This window comes from Rhyacophila brunnea, unplaced genomic scaffold, assembly GCF_057557595.1.
Source record: "Rhyacophila brunnea isolate RB1 unplaced genomic scaffold, BYU_Rbru_1.0 scaffold_24, whole genome shotgun sequence".
NCBI classification, from domain to species: domain Eukaryota; kingdom Metazoa; phylum Arthropoda; class Insecta; order Trichoptera; family Rhyacophilidae; genus Rhyacophila; species Rhyacophila brunnea.
The window spans coordinates 4,976,048-4,990,101 of record NW_028232904.1 but is presented as its reverse complement, the minus strand read 5'-3'; the positions used below and the strand labels follow the sequence as shown (position 1 = coordinate 4,990,101).

General features: G+C 40.8%; 1 protein-coding gene across 1 annotated transcript; it reads left to right on the top strand.

The window, feature by feature from the left end:
• Positions 1-491: 491 nt before the first annotated feature.
• On the top strand, positions 492-12,817 carry Ythdf (YTH domain-containing family protein). The gene is made up of 6 exons (XM_085951532.1): positions 492-744; positions 856-880; positions 4,101-4,244; positions 5,185-5,322; positions 7,058-8,868; positions 11,976-12,817. The coding sequence occupies exons 1-6, from the start codon at positions 721-723 to the stop codon at positions 12,036-12,038; spliced, it is 2,205 nt and encodes a 734-aa protein (XP_085807658.1). The 5' UTR covers positions 492-720; the 3' UTR covers positions 12,039-12,817.
• The last annotated feature ends 1,237 nt before the right edge of the window (positions 12,818-14,054 follow it).

Below are 14,054 nucleotides of genomic sequence, written 5' to 3'. Positions count from 1 at the left end.
AGTTTCGTATTTTTTTCCAATATGATTTTTTCTAGTGGGCATACATCTTAAGTGTTTTCAAGTTATGCATGTTGAATGTAATATGTTACACATTTTACGATTCAATATAAAACTCATCTATATACACCTACGGTGGACGCGCGGCACTATAACGCCGTGGGTCTCAGGTTCGAATCCTGGGTCTGGTAAGTACACATATTGTTTTTCAATTTGCGTGTGAGTCAGGATATGGACCTAGGTTGAGGAAGTGGCTGACATCCAATTCTCGTAAAAACAAAAAATCTGTTAATACAAACCTCTACCCAGTGGAGGCCATATGATCCTATTAGGATCGGACATGGTCGGAAAAAATGTTATAATAGGTACCTATATATTTTAATCATAAATTTAATGAAACCTGCGATATTATTTTCTTGTTCATTTTTAATTTGGTGATCGTGTAACCCAGATCTCTTTTACTTATAGAAATAATAATTTAGTGTGCGTGCAACACTTGCGCAGTAGAGAGAGAAGGTTGAACTCCGCCATTGCCTGTGAAGTATTAATATTCTGCCGCTACTGAGGACTTTGTGATCTTCTGTGGACACTTTCGAACAATAAGAACTTTTTGTAGTATTTAGGTTGCATTTTGGACAAAGTGTAGTGAAAATAGTGAACATTTCTTACAGTGTTGTGTTTAAAAGCGCAGATCAGTGCGTGAAAGACTGAGATTAATAGCCAATGTCAGCAGGCGTGTCAGATCAGGTAATTCAGCGCCCGATTCGCTGCGAACGGTGTGATTATTATCAGACGTTTTAAGTGAATAGCCTGCTTAAGTGGATTTTCTTTTCTTTTTCATGTTCCGTACCCGTGCAGCGGATGAAAGGCCAAGGGAATCAAGGTATGTAAACTTCGTCTAGTGACGTAGCAGTGTCTACGAGTATCATTTTCCCCAGCTACAATTGCTGCCGCTAGCATATTTGCCGGCTTCTCCGAAGTAGTATCTCCTAAAGACGTATTGCGTTTAATCTACACTATTGAAAGATTACTCCGCCGGTGTAATATTACGATTTTGGTCATGGAATACACGCGTATTATGTTTGCAGTCATATTTCTGCGCGATCTAATTCTGTACCTACTCGATTTGTTATGAAATGTCTGAGCTTTGGACAATCGTCGATCTTTTTTTATTACTTGCACGCTTTATAAGTAAACTAGAGCATTCCGCAGTGTTTTTATTTCTTATTATCGAAAACAATACAATACATTGGAACAAACACAATAACCAAATGAATATAGATCCTGCAAACATGACACCTTATCTGCAAAATTTAATAACATTTCTATTGGCTGTCATTGATTACAAAAATACTATTTTCAATAGCTAACACTGAACAGCCGCAAACCATTCCCACATAAGTATAGTAGCTTCATTAAATTATCATCTAAACTCTATAGCGCATTTTATCAGCGTGTATCTATTCACTGCTGGATGAAGTGCTCTCCAAGCTGATTCCACTTCTCTCGGTCCTGTGCATTGCGTTGCCACATACTTCCGCAAAACTTTATCATTTCATCGGTCCAGCGCCCTCTAGACCTTGTGGACGTTTTGTACCTCTTGGGTACCACTGGATGACTAGATTTGTCCAACGATTAGTGTCTAAGTACCTACCTAATTAGTGTTTTCGCTGACAATATTGAAATTGTATACACGCATATGGTTGAAATTGCATGTAAAAAATCCAAGGTTTGTGAAGTCACTAGGTACATACCAGCTTTCATTACAATAAACAACTTCGGTACTGTTCGGTTTTCAGGAATACAGCGGAAAACACATTTTGAAAATACCCGATATACTGGATTATTTGTTAGTTTGGGTTAGTTTAGGTTAGGTTGGGTTAGGTTTGGTTAGGTTAACCTAACAAATAATCCAGTTTATCGGCTATTTTCAAAATGTGTTTTACGCTGTATTCCTGATAACCGAACAGTACCACAACTTCTTTTGTTGTTTATGAATGCCATGCTTGTTTCGGGGGAAAATTCTAATTGTGTATGTTTGTTTGAATTGCAACTTTCTGTGTTGAGACCGCTCATTTAAAAATACCTATTCTCTGATATAATGAGCAAATTCAGTCAGTCTTACAGATTTTGAGTATGTAAATAATTTGATTAGACCTAAGATTGAGAGTAGCAGTGTCAGTGCAAGATAGGTTAGCTGTTTCCTTATGATATTTGGCTACTGGGCCACAAGTTTGCTGTATCTTTTTCGCATATCTAAACAGGCCATCAGCATTATTGTCCCGGAAGTCTGTCAGGCGATCATCGATGGATTGAAAGAGCATGGTAATATACCTACGTATATTTATAAAAAATACATCAAACCAATTCCATACAGGTAACCCCCCTCCATTCATCGCGGGGGATTGCGTCCTGGACATGGTCGCAATAAGCGAAATTTCGCGATCAACTGGGGGATTCCCATGTTTGGCTTCTCTACGTTTAAATATTGTGCAAAATTTGCGATTACTGGCAAGTAACGCATTTCAGCCATGTTTTACAGCAATCACTTGCTCGTAATCTTCATCGTTCTCTTCTAACAACTCCGTGCATTCATTGTTAAGAGAAAGGGCCTTTTCAATAGTTTTAACACTTAACTTTCGCATGGGAACAGGGGCCCTATGTTAGAACTTGCGAGTGCCAGTTGCCCGGTCGACATGACGTCATATGACATCATTGTGACATACTACCGGAGTGATAATAGCACTCGAGAAAATCACGCTACTCAGACAGCGGCGCTATTCATTGTCACCGTACACATATAGGTGTTTCATCGTAATAATATCTACGGTGAGCACTGTGCGCTGGGCGGCATGCCTCGAGCGTGTATTGGCTGACGTCACAATTACGTCATGTCGTCTGGTGCCACACGAGTCGATAGTTAGGAAATCGCGGTGCAGGTTCGGAGATGTCATTTTCTAGGGACGTATGGCAGTCCATTTCCTGCAGCTCATTAGTATTAGTTAAGGGTTCGCCATCTGATTTTAACAAAGTCTGAATATCATCTACATCAACACCTTCGATGCCTCCGGATATGTCTATAAGACTAATCTCTTCGATGATATTTTGAATATCATTTTCATAATTGCAGTGAACTTCAATAATTTCACCTTTTCCATACACCCTTCATACACGATTGGGTGACTTCATTCAACGCTTCGTCTATGTTTCTGATCGCTTTCATAATATTGAGTCCCGCCTCGTCCACATTAAAATTTAAATTTGGTGGATAATTTTCCCATTCCACAATTTCCAGTTTTAAAAAAAGATCGCGATATAACGAATCCGCACTCGCCGGGGTCGCTATGAACGGGGGGTTACCTGTATTTATATCTGAGTACGTACTACAAGGGGAGTAATTATAAGTTTCCAAATGTGTAAATATGTAAACAGTATCGAAGTATTTTCAATGGTCACGACGAGAAACGGGTGTCAAATTCTACGTCCACGGATGACTTCTTTTGATTCGCGGCAAACACTGACAAACGATGGACCGCTGTGAGCGCGCCTCGAGCTGCTCATGGCAGGCTAGCAGACTAATTTGTTGGCGTCCTTTTTATGTAATAGTTATACAGTAAATCCTCGATTTACTTGATTAATTTGTTCCATATCACAAATAAATTTGGCACCATCTCATAAATCGTGTTAGAAAATCATTGTCTCATTTTGCTTTATTAAATTGAATATTAAATTTAATTTGCATGAATCATGAGTGGTCTGGTAGCTCAAAGGAAAAGAGCACTCACCTTGACAGTGAAAAGTGTGAGGTTTGAGCACCACTTCTTTTTCTTTTGATGCAGTCTTCTATCGAAGGTTTGCGATCAATTTGCAGTACACCTTCCTATCGTGGGCCAACATAAACATAGACCCCCTCAAAACCAAACCGCCTCTGCCCCGAAGAGATCTAGTACTTCTTGTCACCTCATTCCTGATCTTAATCTCATGGTCTCACTTGGCCTACCCTTTCTCTAGGATTTTTTCTAGTAGATCTGTTTTTAAATGAAATATCAAAGGATGAACTCTCTAAAAGTCTCCCATTATAATAGTTGTGGTCTGTGTTACAGTGTCAAATGTATCGAAAGAGCAGCTAGAGAGTGGAGGAGGGGGGGGTGAAGAGCTGGGCGAGTCATGGCGCCACCAGCAGCAGCAACAGGCGCAGTCCTACGCGCCACCTATCTCCAGCGCAGCCGACCCCTACACTGCCGCAGGTACGACACCCCCGTACTCTACCCTGTTCTCTCAAGTGCCAACATTCCCTTCCATCCTCGCAACATTCACAATGTGCACCCCCAGAAGCCCTATTTTTGAGTTAAAAGAATGTCAAGGACAGCTCCAAAAAAGGTGAGACGCTTCAGTTTAATGTCGTCTTCGTTAATGTTATCCAGGCCAACGTGAGGTAAATTGTGCAACTTGAACCCCAAAATGGGACTGACATTAGCTCTTATAAAGATCTCAGCCGCAGGAATATTGTCATATTTGAGTCGGCTCTGTTGCTGACTTTGGGGTGTGTTCCTTAAGAGCATACATAAGTGAAACGGCAAATAATTTTCAGCTGTATGTAGAACGAAATTATGGCCGCGTTGTCATTCGGAGAGCGATAGTCGAGGCTTCTGCACGTCGATTCGTTTTGTCATGGCGTCGAATGAAAATATCCTTAAATCGTGTAAACGACTAAAAAACTTTACGTATGTACTTAAAAAAGAAAACATGTCAATGAATATACTATTATTATTACGAAATACAATGATAAACATAACATAAAAAGGACGCATGTTGAACTTTTATGACAAATTATATTTCGTTCGGCTTCCGTCATTTGCACCCGCGACCCGCATTCTGCGCATCACCTAGTCACGATCTTTTTAGACCATGCCTCAGCTGAGGTATAGCCTTAACCCTCTGAATCATAAGCTCCTCGTCTTACTAGTGCGGTAACCGTGGGCTAGTGAATTAATTTCTGATACGTCAACTTTGTTGGTAAAATTATTTTCAGATGTAAAGAGTGTCAATGAGATACTGAAAACATTAATTAAAATCATATATTGCTACGATGTTACTTTTCGACATTTTAAATCGTAATGACAATAGATGACCACCTAGATATTTACATCGGTCAGTTAATTAAACTCGGAGTTGACTTGATTGCAGGTTACTATGGAACTGCAGGAACGGCAGCTTTTCCTTATCAGGCATTTGGAGTGGGAGACGGGACATGGTCCACCAATGGGACGGATCCAATCACTTTCCTAGGAGGGTATGCGCAGCACGAAACTTATGGCATGGAAGGTAAAAATTCTCTGCTGATTATATTTTGTCTCGGTTTTTTTCACATACTATTTATTATGAAACAGCTTCCTTTTACTGGCAATATATTACCAGTCAAAGTTTAGTCGCACTCTGTGACCTAAATGCAATTAAATATTACATTTTTTGGCTTCCTATTTGCATGCTTGATTGATAGTCATGAAATTACCAGGTACAACTTGAGTAAACGTAGGAAATGGATACTATTAATTGAAGCTACTGTTTAAATTTAGTTTAAGGGGGGACATGCTCGTCGAAGGTCAAAATTGAGTTTTTATTGTATATTCAAACCATGATCCTGGACACTCCTTAAACGTTGTAGATGATCTATTTATATAATTTTGAAGCCTTATTATCCTTTATAATTATTTTAAACATTTGATGACTGCATGAAGTATTTTTGTTACATAAAATAGTATTCTTTTAAACCTCTCGCTCTAATGTTTTAGAATATAGTCATATTTCGGTACAGAACTGTGCAGTGGTGTTAAGATTTTTTACATTTATTAATTTTTAAACGCATTTATAAAACCATTAGCATAATTTATTACGAGATAATTTTTGTAAAATATTCACGATAAAAAATTATATTGATAATCTCTGTGATCCCAAATTTGACAAGAATTAGGCATTTTATTATTCAAAAAATCGGCAAGATTAACACATTTCAAGATGATTGTAAAGATATTTATTATAAGCTATGTCTTTGACCATTCAAGTGTGATAAACATCTTATGAATAATGATTGCTTTATAATAATTATTGACCTAAGAATAAGGTGGTGTTTTTTTGAAATACGCCATTTCTTTTGTCATTCCCCAGTGGTTAGGCTACATCATACGGCCGTAGCAATAAATTGACAAACTATAATTGAAGTAGGGAGTAAAATGATATTGACGCGCGTGTTTGAACATGTACCGTTTAAAAAAAAATAAAAAAAAATTCGGTTAAGTACATGTTCAAACACGCGCGTTAACATAATTATACTTCCTACTTTAATTATAGTTTGTCATTTTATGGCTACGGCCGTATGTTGTAGCTTAACTACTAGGGAATGACAAAAGAAATGGCGTATTTCAAAAAAACACTACCTTATTCTTAGGTCAATAATTATTATAAAGCAATCATTATTCATAGGATTTTTATCGCACTTGAATGGTCAAAGACATAGCTTATAATAAATATCTTTAGATTTATCTTTAAATGTGTTAATCTTGCCGATTTTTTGAATAATAAAATGCCTAATTCTTGTCAAATTTGGGATCACAGAGATTATCAAAATATTTTTTTATCGTGAATATTTTACAAAAATTATCTCGTAATAAATTATACTAATGGTTTTATAAATGCGTTTAAAAATTAATAAACGTAAAAAATCTTAACACCACTGCACAGTTATGTACCGAAATATGACTATATTCTAAAACATTAGAGCGAGAGGTTTAAAAGAATACTATTTTATGTATCAAAAATACTTCATGCGGTCATCAAATGTTTAAAATAACTATAAAGGATAATAAGGCTTTAAAATTATATAAATAGATCATCTACAACGTTTAAGGAGTGTCCAGGATCATGGTTTGAATATACAATAAAAACTCAATTTTGACCTTCGACGAGCATGTCCCCCCTTAAGTTTTCCATGTTGAAAAGTGGAATTCACTTTGAATGACTCAATTGTAACTTGATGACTGATTCTGTTTGGTGTGACTGTCAGGTGTGTTCGGGCCGTCGACGACCGCCTTTTCGACGGCGGCGTTCGGTCAGCAGGCATCGGCCGCCACCTTCAACTACTTCCACAACAACGGCGACTTCTCAGCGTGGGGCAAGCCCTACGATGACTACTACCACCACGACGGCCTCTACGTAAAGACCGTGGAGGCCGGCGTGCGGGGCCTCAGCGTCAACGACGCCACCCTCGCCCTCGATAAAGACCCCAAGGGCCATGAGCCCAAAGACTCAGCCGGCCTGCCTAAAAAGACCTGGGCTACCGTGGCCGGACAGCCCGCCAAACCGCAGCCCGCCGCTCACAGCTCTGGCCTCAAGAAGAAGGGGCCCGGAATGCCTCCTCCGCCCATAGTGCCCGGAAAGCACAATATGGACATCGGCACCTGGGACACGGGCAAGGCTAACGGGCCGGGTGCTCAACCGCCCCCGCCTCCTGCCACAGCTGCCCCGCCCCCTCAGCCGAAGCCGCAACCACAGCTCCAACAACAACAGCAGCAGCAACACATGCAAATGCAGCATCAGCACCAGCAGCAGCAGCAGGTTCAGATCCAGCAACAGGCCATGGCCGCACCCCCCCAGCACCAGAACCGGGGGCCACCCGCCGCCAGGCCTCCTTGGACTGGCCCCGCTCCCTCTCAGAGGGCGCCTCCACCCCGGCCGCAGCCGCAGCAGCAGGTGCCACTGCAGATGCCTCCTGCGGTCGCTGTGCCCCCGCCCGCTGTTCCACTGTCACCTGTTGTGCCACACCCTGTTTTAGATGAACTCAAAATCAAGAACAATTACAACCCGGCCGACTTTGACCTCGGCGCGCCCGATGCACGTTTCTTCGTTATCAAGTCGTACTCGGAGGACGATATCCACCGCAGCATCAAGTACGAGATCTGGTGCAGCACGGAGCACGGTAACAAGCGACTGGACTCAGCCTTCCGTGAGCGCGAGAAAGACGGCCGCGGCGTTGTCTATCTCTTCTTCTCCGTCAATGGTAGCGGTCACTTTTGTGGCATGGCGCAGATGGTGAGCGCCGTGGACTATGACTCTGATTCGGGTGTGTGGTCGCAGGACAAGTGGAAGGGGCAGTTCAAGGTCCGCTGGGTGTACGTGAAAGACGTGCCCAATGTGCAGCTGCGCCACATCCGCCTGGAGAACAATGAGAACAAGCCTGTCACCAACTCCCGTGACACGCAGGAGGTGCCGCATGCCAAGGGCCTGCAGGTACTGCGCATGATGCACGGCTACCGACACTCCACTTCCATCTTCGATGACTTCATTCACTACGAGAAGAGGCAAGAAGAGGAGGACTCGCGGAAGGTGCCCGATCCCCCGCCGCCGCATCACCACCAACCCCCGCCCCAGCAAGGACATCCCAAGGGCGGGCCCCGCGATCACCGCCCCCACCAGGGCCATCAGGGGGATGGCTATGACCCCGGGGACCGCCAGCACCATCACGCCCAAGGTTACGACAACAAGCACGAGTACGGAGGAGGGGGTAAGAATCCCTATGGCCGCGATCAAGGCCACGGCGGCCAAAACCGTGACTACCGCGACCACGGGGGCTTCAACAAGGACCACGGCGGCGGTTTCGGAAGAGACCACCACCAAGGTGGCAGCGGCGGTGGTGGGTTCCACAAGGACCAACATGGTTACGGTAACAACGGCGATGGTTACGGCTACAAAGGTAATCGTGCCGGTGACCGGGACCGTGACCAGCATGGTGGAGGAGGCGGAGGCGGAGGGGGCTACCGCGACCACAGAGACCAACAAGGCTCAGGCGGCTATCGCTCTCACCATCCCATGCAGAAGGTAAGAATTGTATCTTTTTATTTACGACCTATTTGCGATATTCAGTATTGGCGAATACTATTAGGCTAAGGCCACATAGGCAGGTGCCTTGTTCGGTGGCTATGTGCTAGGTGACATATCCTAGCAAACGAACGCACACTATTCTATCGCAATGGCCACGCTTCGTGCCTCGCTACGTGATTATTAGTCATCTAGTGAGTCTCTCGCCGAACAAACGTGTTGGTTATTTTTATTGTCACCTAGTGATTTTGCAAAATGGCAGATGTTTCTTCAGTTCAGACCTCTTAAAATAGCTTACGATGCAATCTTTATGAGTATCGCCGAATATGCCGCCAGCACGTGGTATCATAGATGTAAGTTATTGTCCATCCGGAAAACTCTTCAAAGCGGTTAACGCTCAGCATTACTTGCCCTCACTAGGGCTTATAAGACAGCTTCTACCGACGCGTGGCCTGTCCTTGCTGGAGTGCTTCCGTTAGACCTGCACATTCAAATCCGTGGTGTCACGACCGCCTTGCTCGGGGGTCTGGGGGCGGAGGTTGGCGGTATCTTTATATCGCCGCCTTTAGGACTTGGATCCATGAGCCGGTGCGCTCGAAAACTTATTGTATGCGACCTGGTGTATGACACGGCGTTGCGTGCGTGGCAGGGGCGATGGACCACTTCTTCCAAGGCCAGACAAACGCATTTGTTTTTTCCTAATATAAAATGGCGCATGGAGATAACCAGATTGACTCCAGACCATTGGACTTCTCAGTTCTTAACTGGACACGGTGGTTTTGCCTCCAAGCTCTGTCAGCTTAGCCGAATAGAATCTCCGACTTGCCTATGTGGCGAATTGCAGGATGCCGATCACATCCTCTGGGAGTGTCCCCATATGTCGGTTGAAAGGGAAGAGCTTCTCAAGTCGGTCCGACCCTCAGTTGGACCGGTCGGCCATTGTGACTTGGTATCTACGAGGGAAAATTTCTCAGCTTTTAAAAAGTTTGCGGCATTATACGGCGAGCGAGAAGGTCTTTTCTCATCGAGAATTGACCGTAATACATTATATGGAAGTAGGGATCACGCACACTCCAGTGCACGCCAACCAAGGTCTTGGGAAGTTGCTCCTGGGACACTTTCGGCACAAATTTGAACAGCGCCTATCGTTCGTTACGCCACGGTATACGCCTGCATAACGGGTGTGGAGACGTGGCGGGTGGTAGAGGGAAAAGCAAGTATGACAAACGTCAAACACCGTGAGTGACATATCGTTGACTTGAGTGCACCCAAATGTCAAATGAATTTGTACCTAAGCACGTAGCGTGCAATGTGGCAGTAGTGTTTTTAGTAGACAAGCATGGCATCTAGCTCAGGACTACAGAAGCACCTGCCTATGTGGCCGAAGCCTTATAGTTAACGGCATGGCCCCCACATCATGAAGCGGACCCCCAGGCTAGGATCTACGACAGGCAGTGTGACGCTCTACAGTAGCGTTTTCCAAATGGTGTACCTACGCGGTAAAATTAATGTGGATATATTAAGTGTTCTATTTGAATTATGGAGTTGTCGAGTATCGATACACAATTAAAAATCGTATCATACAACCACATAATTTTAAATAATAATAATATTGAAGATAAGTAGCGACTTTTTTTTACTGTTCCAGAGAATTTGTGTTGTGTTTAAATCACTTATCTGGTCGATTCGCCACGCCGGGCCCTTCCTGAGCCAGGGCCCCCAGGCTAGAGCCCTGTCAGCACCCCCTTTGTGGGGGCCATGGTTAACGGCTACTTACTGTTTACCTAGTAGAAAACAAATTAATTAATATTAAATTTGCTTAACATAAAATTATGCAATCTCCTTAAATAATGCATGCAAATTGATCTATTTATGTATAAATATTTAAATCACACTGCTAGAATATAGTGACCACCTTAAATGCTATGAAATTATCGGTCCGATAATCCTAATTAAAATTTGTACCAATGCCACCAGCTAACCATATTTTACGACATGGTTTGATATTTATTTACTTAGTTGCAGATTGATGAAGAAAATGTCCCCATGCCTTGGTTGCTGCAGCTGGGCTAAAAAGTACATTTTTTTGATCCAGTGGAGGGACTCAATGGGTTCAGTGCATGGCTATCAAGCATTCCACGCAAAGCAGTCTTAATATAACCTCCACCCTGTGATAACCCATATGTTCTGCTTAGGAACAAAAATGGTCATTATCAACAACACTAAAAATGACCCGCAAATAACTTCAAAGTTAATACTTTATTTTCTTAAGATACCTTGTTACGAAACGAAACTTCGATCGTAGTACTAGTTTTGATGATACTTTGAATGTAGTATGGTAAACTGGGTAAACTGTAGAATATGATGATTGTTGCATATTTAAATAAATGGATGCAGTAATTTGAACAAAATAAGGAATCGAAAGTATTTATTTGTTTGGGAACAAGCTACCGAGTTGCATTCGAAGATAGTCACTAGCACTATCAACATAATTCGTAATTCAGTGCCACGGCCTTAAAGCGCCTGTACACGTGCATGGATTTACTTACACCAATAGTGTGTATTTTAAACGAACGCAATAATATCTGTTTACATTAAAAGTGTTGACTCCAATCTCATTCTTCAAGCGTAAGCGAGACGCTATGTTGTCATCATATGGTGATATTTGACAGATTCAGACAAGTTCGGACAAGGTTGTGTAAACGTTAAAATATACTGTGTGCTGTAGCTCGTATCTCTTCCGGCAGGTTCGCTACTACCATTCTACTTCGCATGCGCACCGCCATGCAAGTACCATTATTGCGTCAAAATTCAGAAGCTTCTGAACTTTTTTCATACATGCATACAATCTTGTAAGTTTCTCGATAATACGTGTTTACGCGTGTATTTTCTTGTGATGGCCACGATAATATGTACTGTCAGCAGTAAATCCATGCACGTGTGAATGGGGTACATATTAGGTTACACCACCCTTTTATCCTTTAATTAATAAAGCAAACGTAAGAATGTTATACAAATCTTGGAATTAAGATACAATTGCCCGCGGCGATCACTTTTCACACCATTATGGGTTTATGTACACCTAAAATACATTTGTTGTTTTCCAGGACCGCGGCGAGGGTCCAGGCGGTCGCGCAGGCGGCGGTCGTGGAAGGGGTCGGCCCAATTAAACGATTCCGAATTCAAAATAGTTTTGTGTGGTATTTACAAGCGATTCGATAGGACGTTTCGATCGGCAACAAATCTAACACTGAACATGAGATCAACAGCATATTATGTATTGGTAACGCACTTTACTATAAGACGAGACAAAAAACACGCGTGGAAACGTCGTCATAAATAATTGATGCATAGTTATTGTGTTATAAATATTGAAACCATTAATAATAACCAGAATCCTCTGCTGTAAAAAATAACTATCAGAGTGTTGGAACACAATTTTTTGCTGGTTATTCGGTTAAATATATTGAATAAGTCAAAAGAGTGCATTTTTCAAAGACAGTGTTTTCAATTTTTAAAATTTCATTTTCTCAAGTTGGCGGAATGTATTTGAATCGATATATATCGGTTTGTGTTTTTTCTTTTATACATTTTTTGGTCATTTATAATATGTTAATGATTGGTAATAATTACTACCTGAAACATGTGGCGATTGCCGATTGTTCTGCTAGTCATACTAATATTCATTTTATTCACAGATATAGTAAAGTTTCATATTATATGGGTGGGATGATAAATTTTTATATTAAAACTCCATACATATAATTTACAATTTAAATATTTTAAAATGCGATAGGGCAGATGCATAGATGTCGCCATTCAGTCATCCTAATTTTCTATAGTTACTCTAGACTCTAGAATGGCACGGTACTTAATATGACAATATCGCTTTTTATGATTGGATTTTATGAAATAGATATAATATCTCTGGTAGAATTTGCTTTATCACAAATGAATTAACTAAAATACTCTTATGTACGATACACTTAATTTGACAGCTGTCACTTGTGTTTCTCAATTCAGCCGCTAAATACCGCGGCGCTGGCATTAAAGGACTCCACAGACCACATTCTCACCGACGAAAACTACACCCAGCAAATTTCGCATGTAACATCACACTGATGTGTTTGTTAGTTTCGTTGATGAATTTATTGGTTATAAGTTGACATTTTTTTACTTTAAATACCTTACTCAAGAGCCAAATTATATCAATAATGATTATTGAATTTGGATGATTTAAATCTTGTCTTAGCTGAAACATCGATTTTTGACAGCTGCGAATGGTATTTGGCCCAACACTGCACGTCATTACTTTATAAATATGTCAACTTTTAACTATTTTTATTAACTCATACGTCGTTGTCATTGTTTTCATTTTGCGAAATTCTCACGCTCGGGTGTGTGAACCATTCGCATTAGTCTGTGGAGTCGTTAAGTGTCGCTTGAGTCCAGAGTATGTATAACTATGCATCTGGTCTTGAATCACCTATTTTTTACTGTTAAAACATTTACCTCATATATATTTTTTCAGTATATTTCGCCAATACATTTAATTGCTTTGTTAATATTAATTGTATATTTTTTTACGATACCATTTACAGTATGTACGTTTATCGAAATTTTGTTCAAGTGTATAAATGCATCTTGCTATGTATAAACCTGTTGATTGTATTAAATAATTGATATCAATGATTTGTAAAACATCACAGAAATTATGTTGGATTGTGGTTTTCAAAATATTAATTTTCCTTTGTTTTTTATTATGTATGCGTGAATATACGTGTATATATATATATATAGTATGTGTTGTATTAAATTATACAATATAATAATGAAAAAAAAATGTTTAATAAATATTTAAAAAAAATGCCGAACTTAAAAAAAAAGGAAGAGAAAAATATAATTTAGATAAAATTAGTTAATCCCACTGATCGGATTTGTGAACTCGCGTGTGCACTCCGAAACGTAAGGTTTCACGCGTGGACAATGGTGTGCTTAGTGAATAAATAATAACTATTTGACAATTTTTGTGAAATAACAACACGACATGTGAAAAAATCAATTTTTTGTGCAGTGAAAAAGAGACCGGATCGTAAGTTGTTTAAAAACCGCCAGAAACGAAACCTTCAAAGTGTTATGAATACTTACTAATAATAAATAAATAAAAAAAAAATATTGCTAAATAT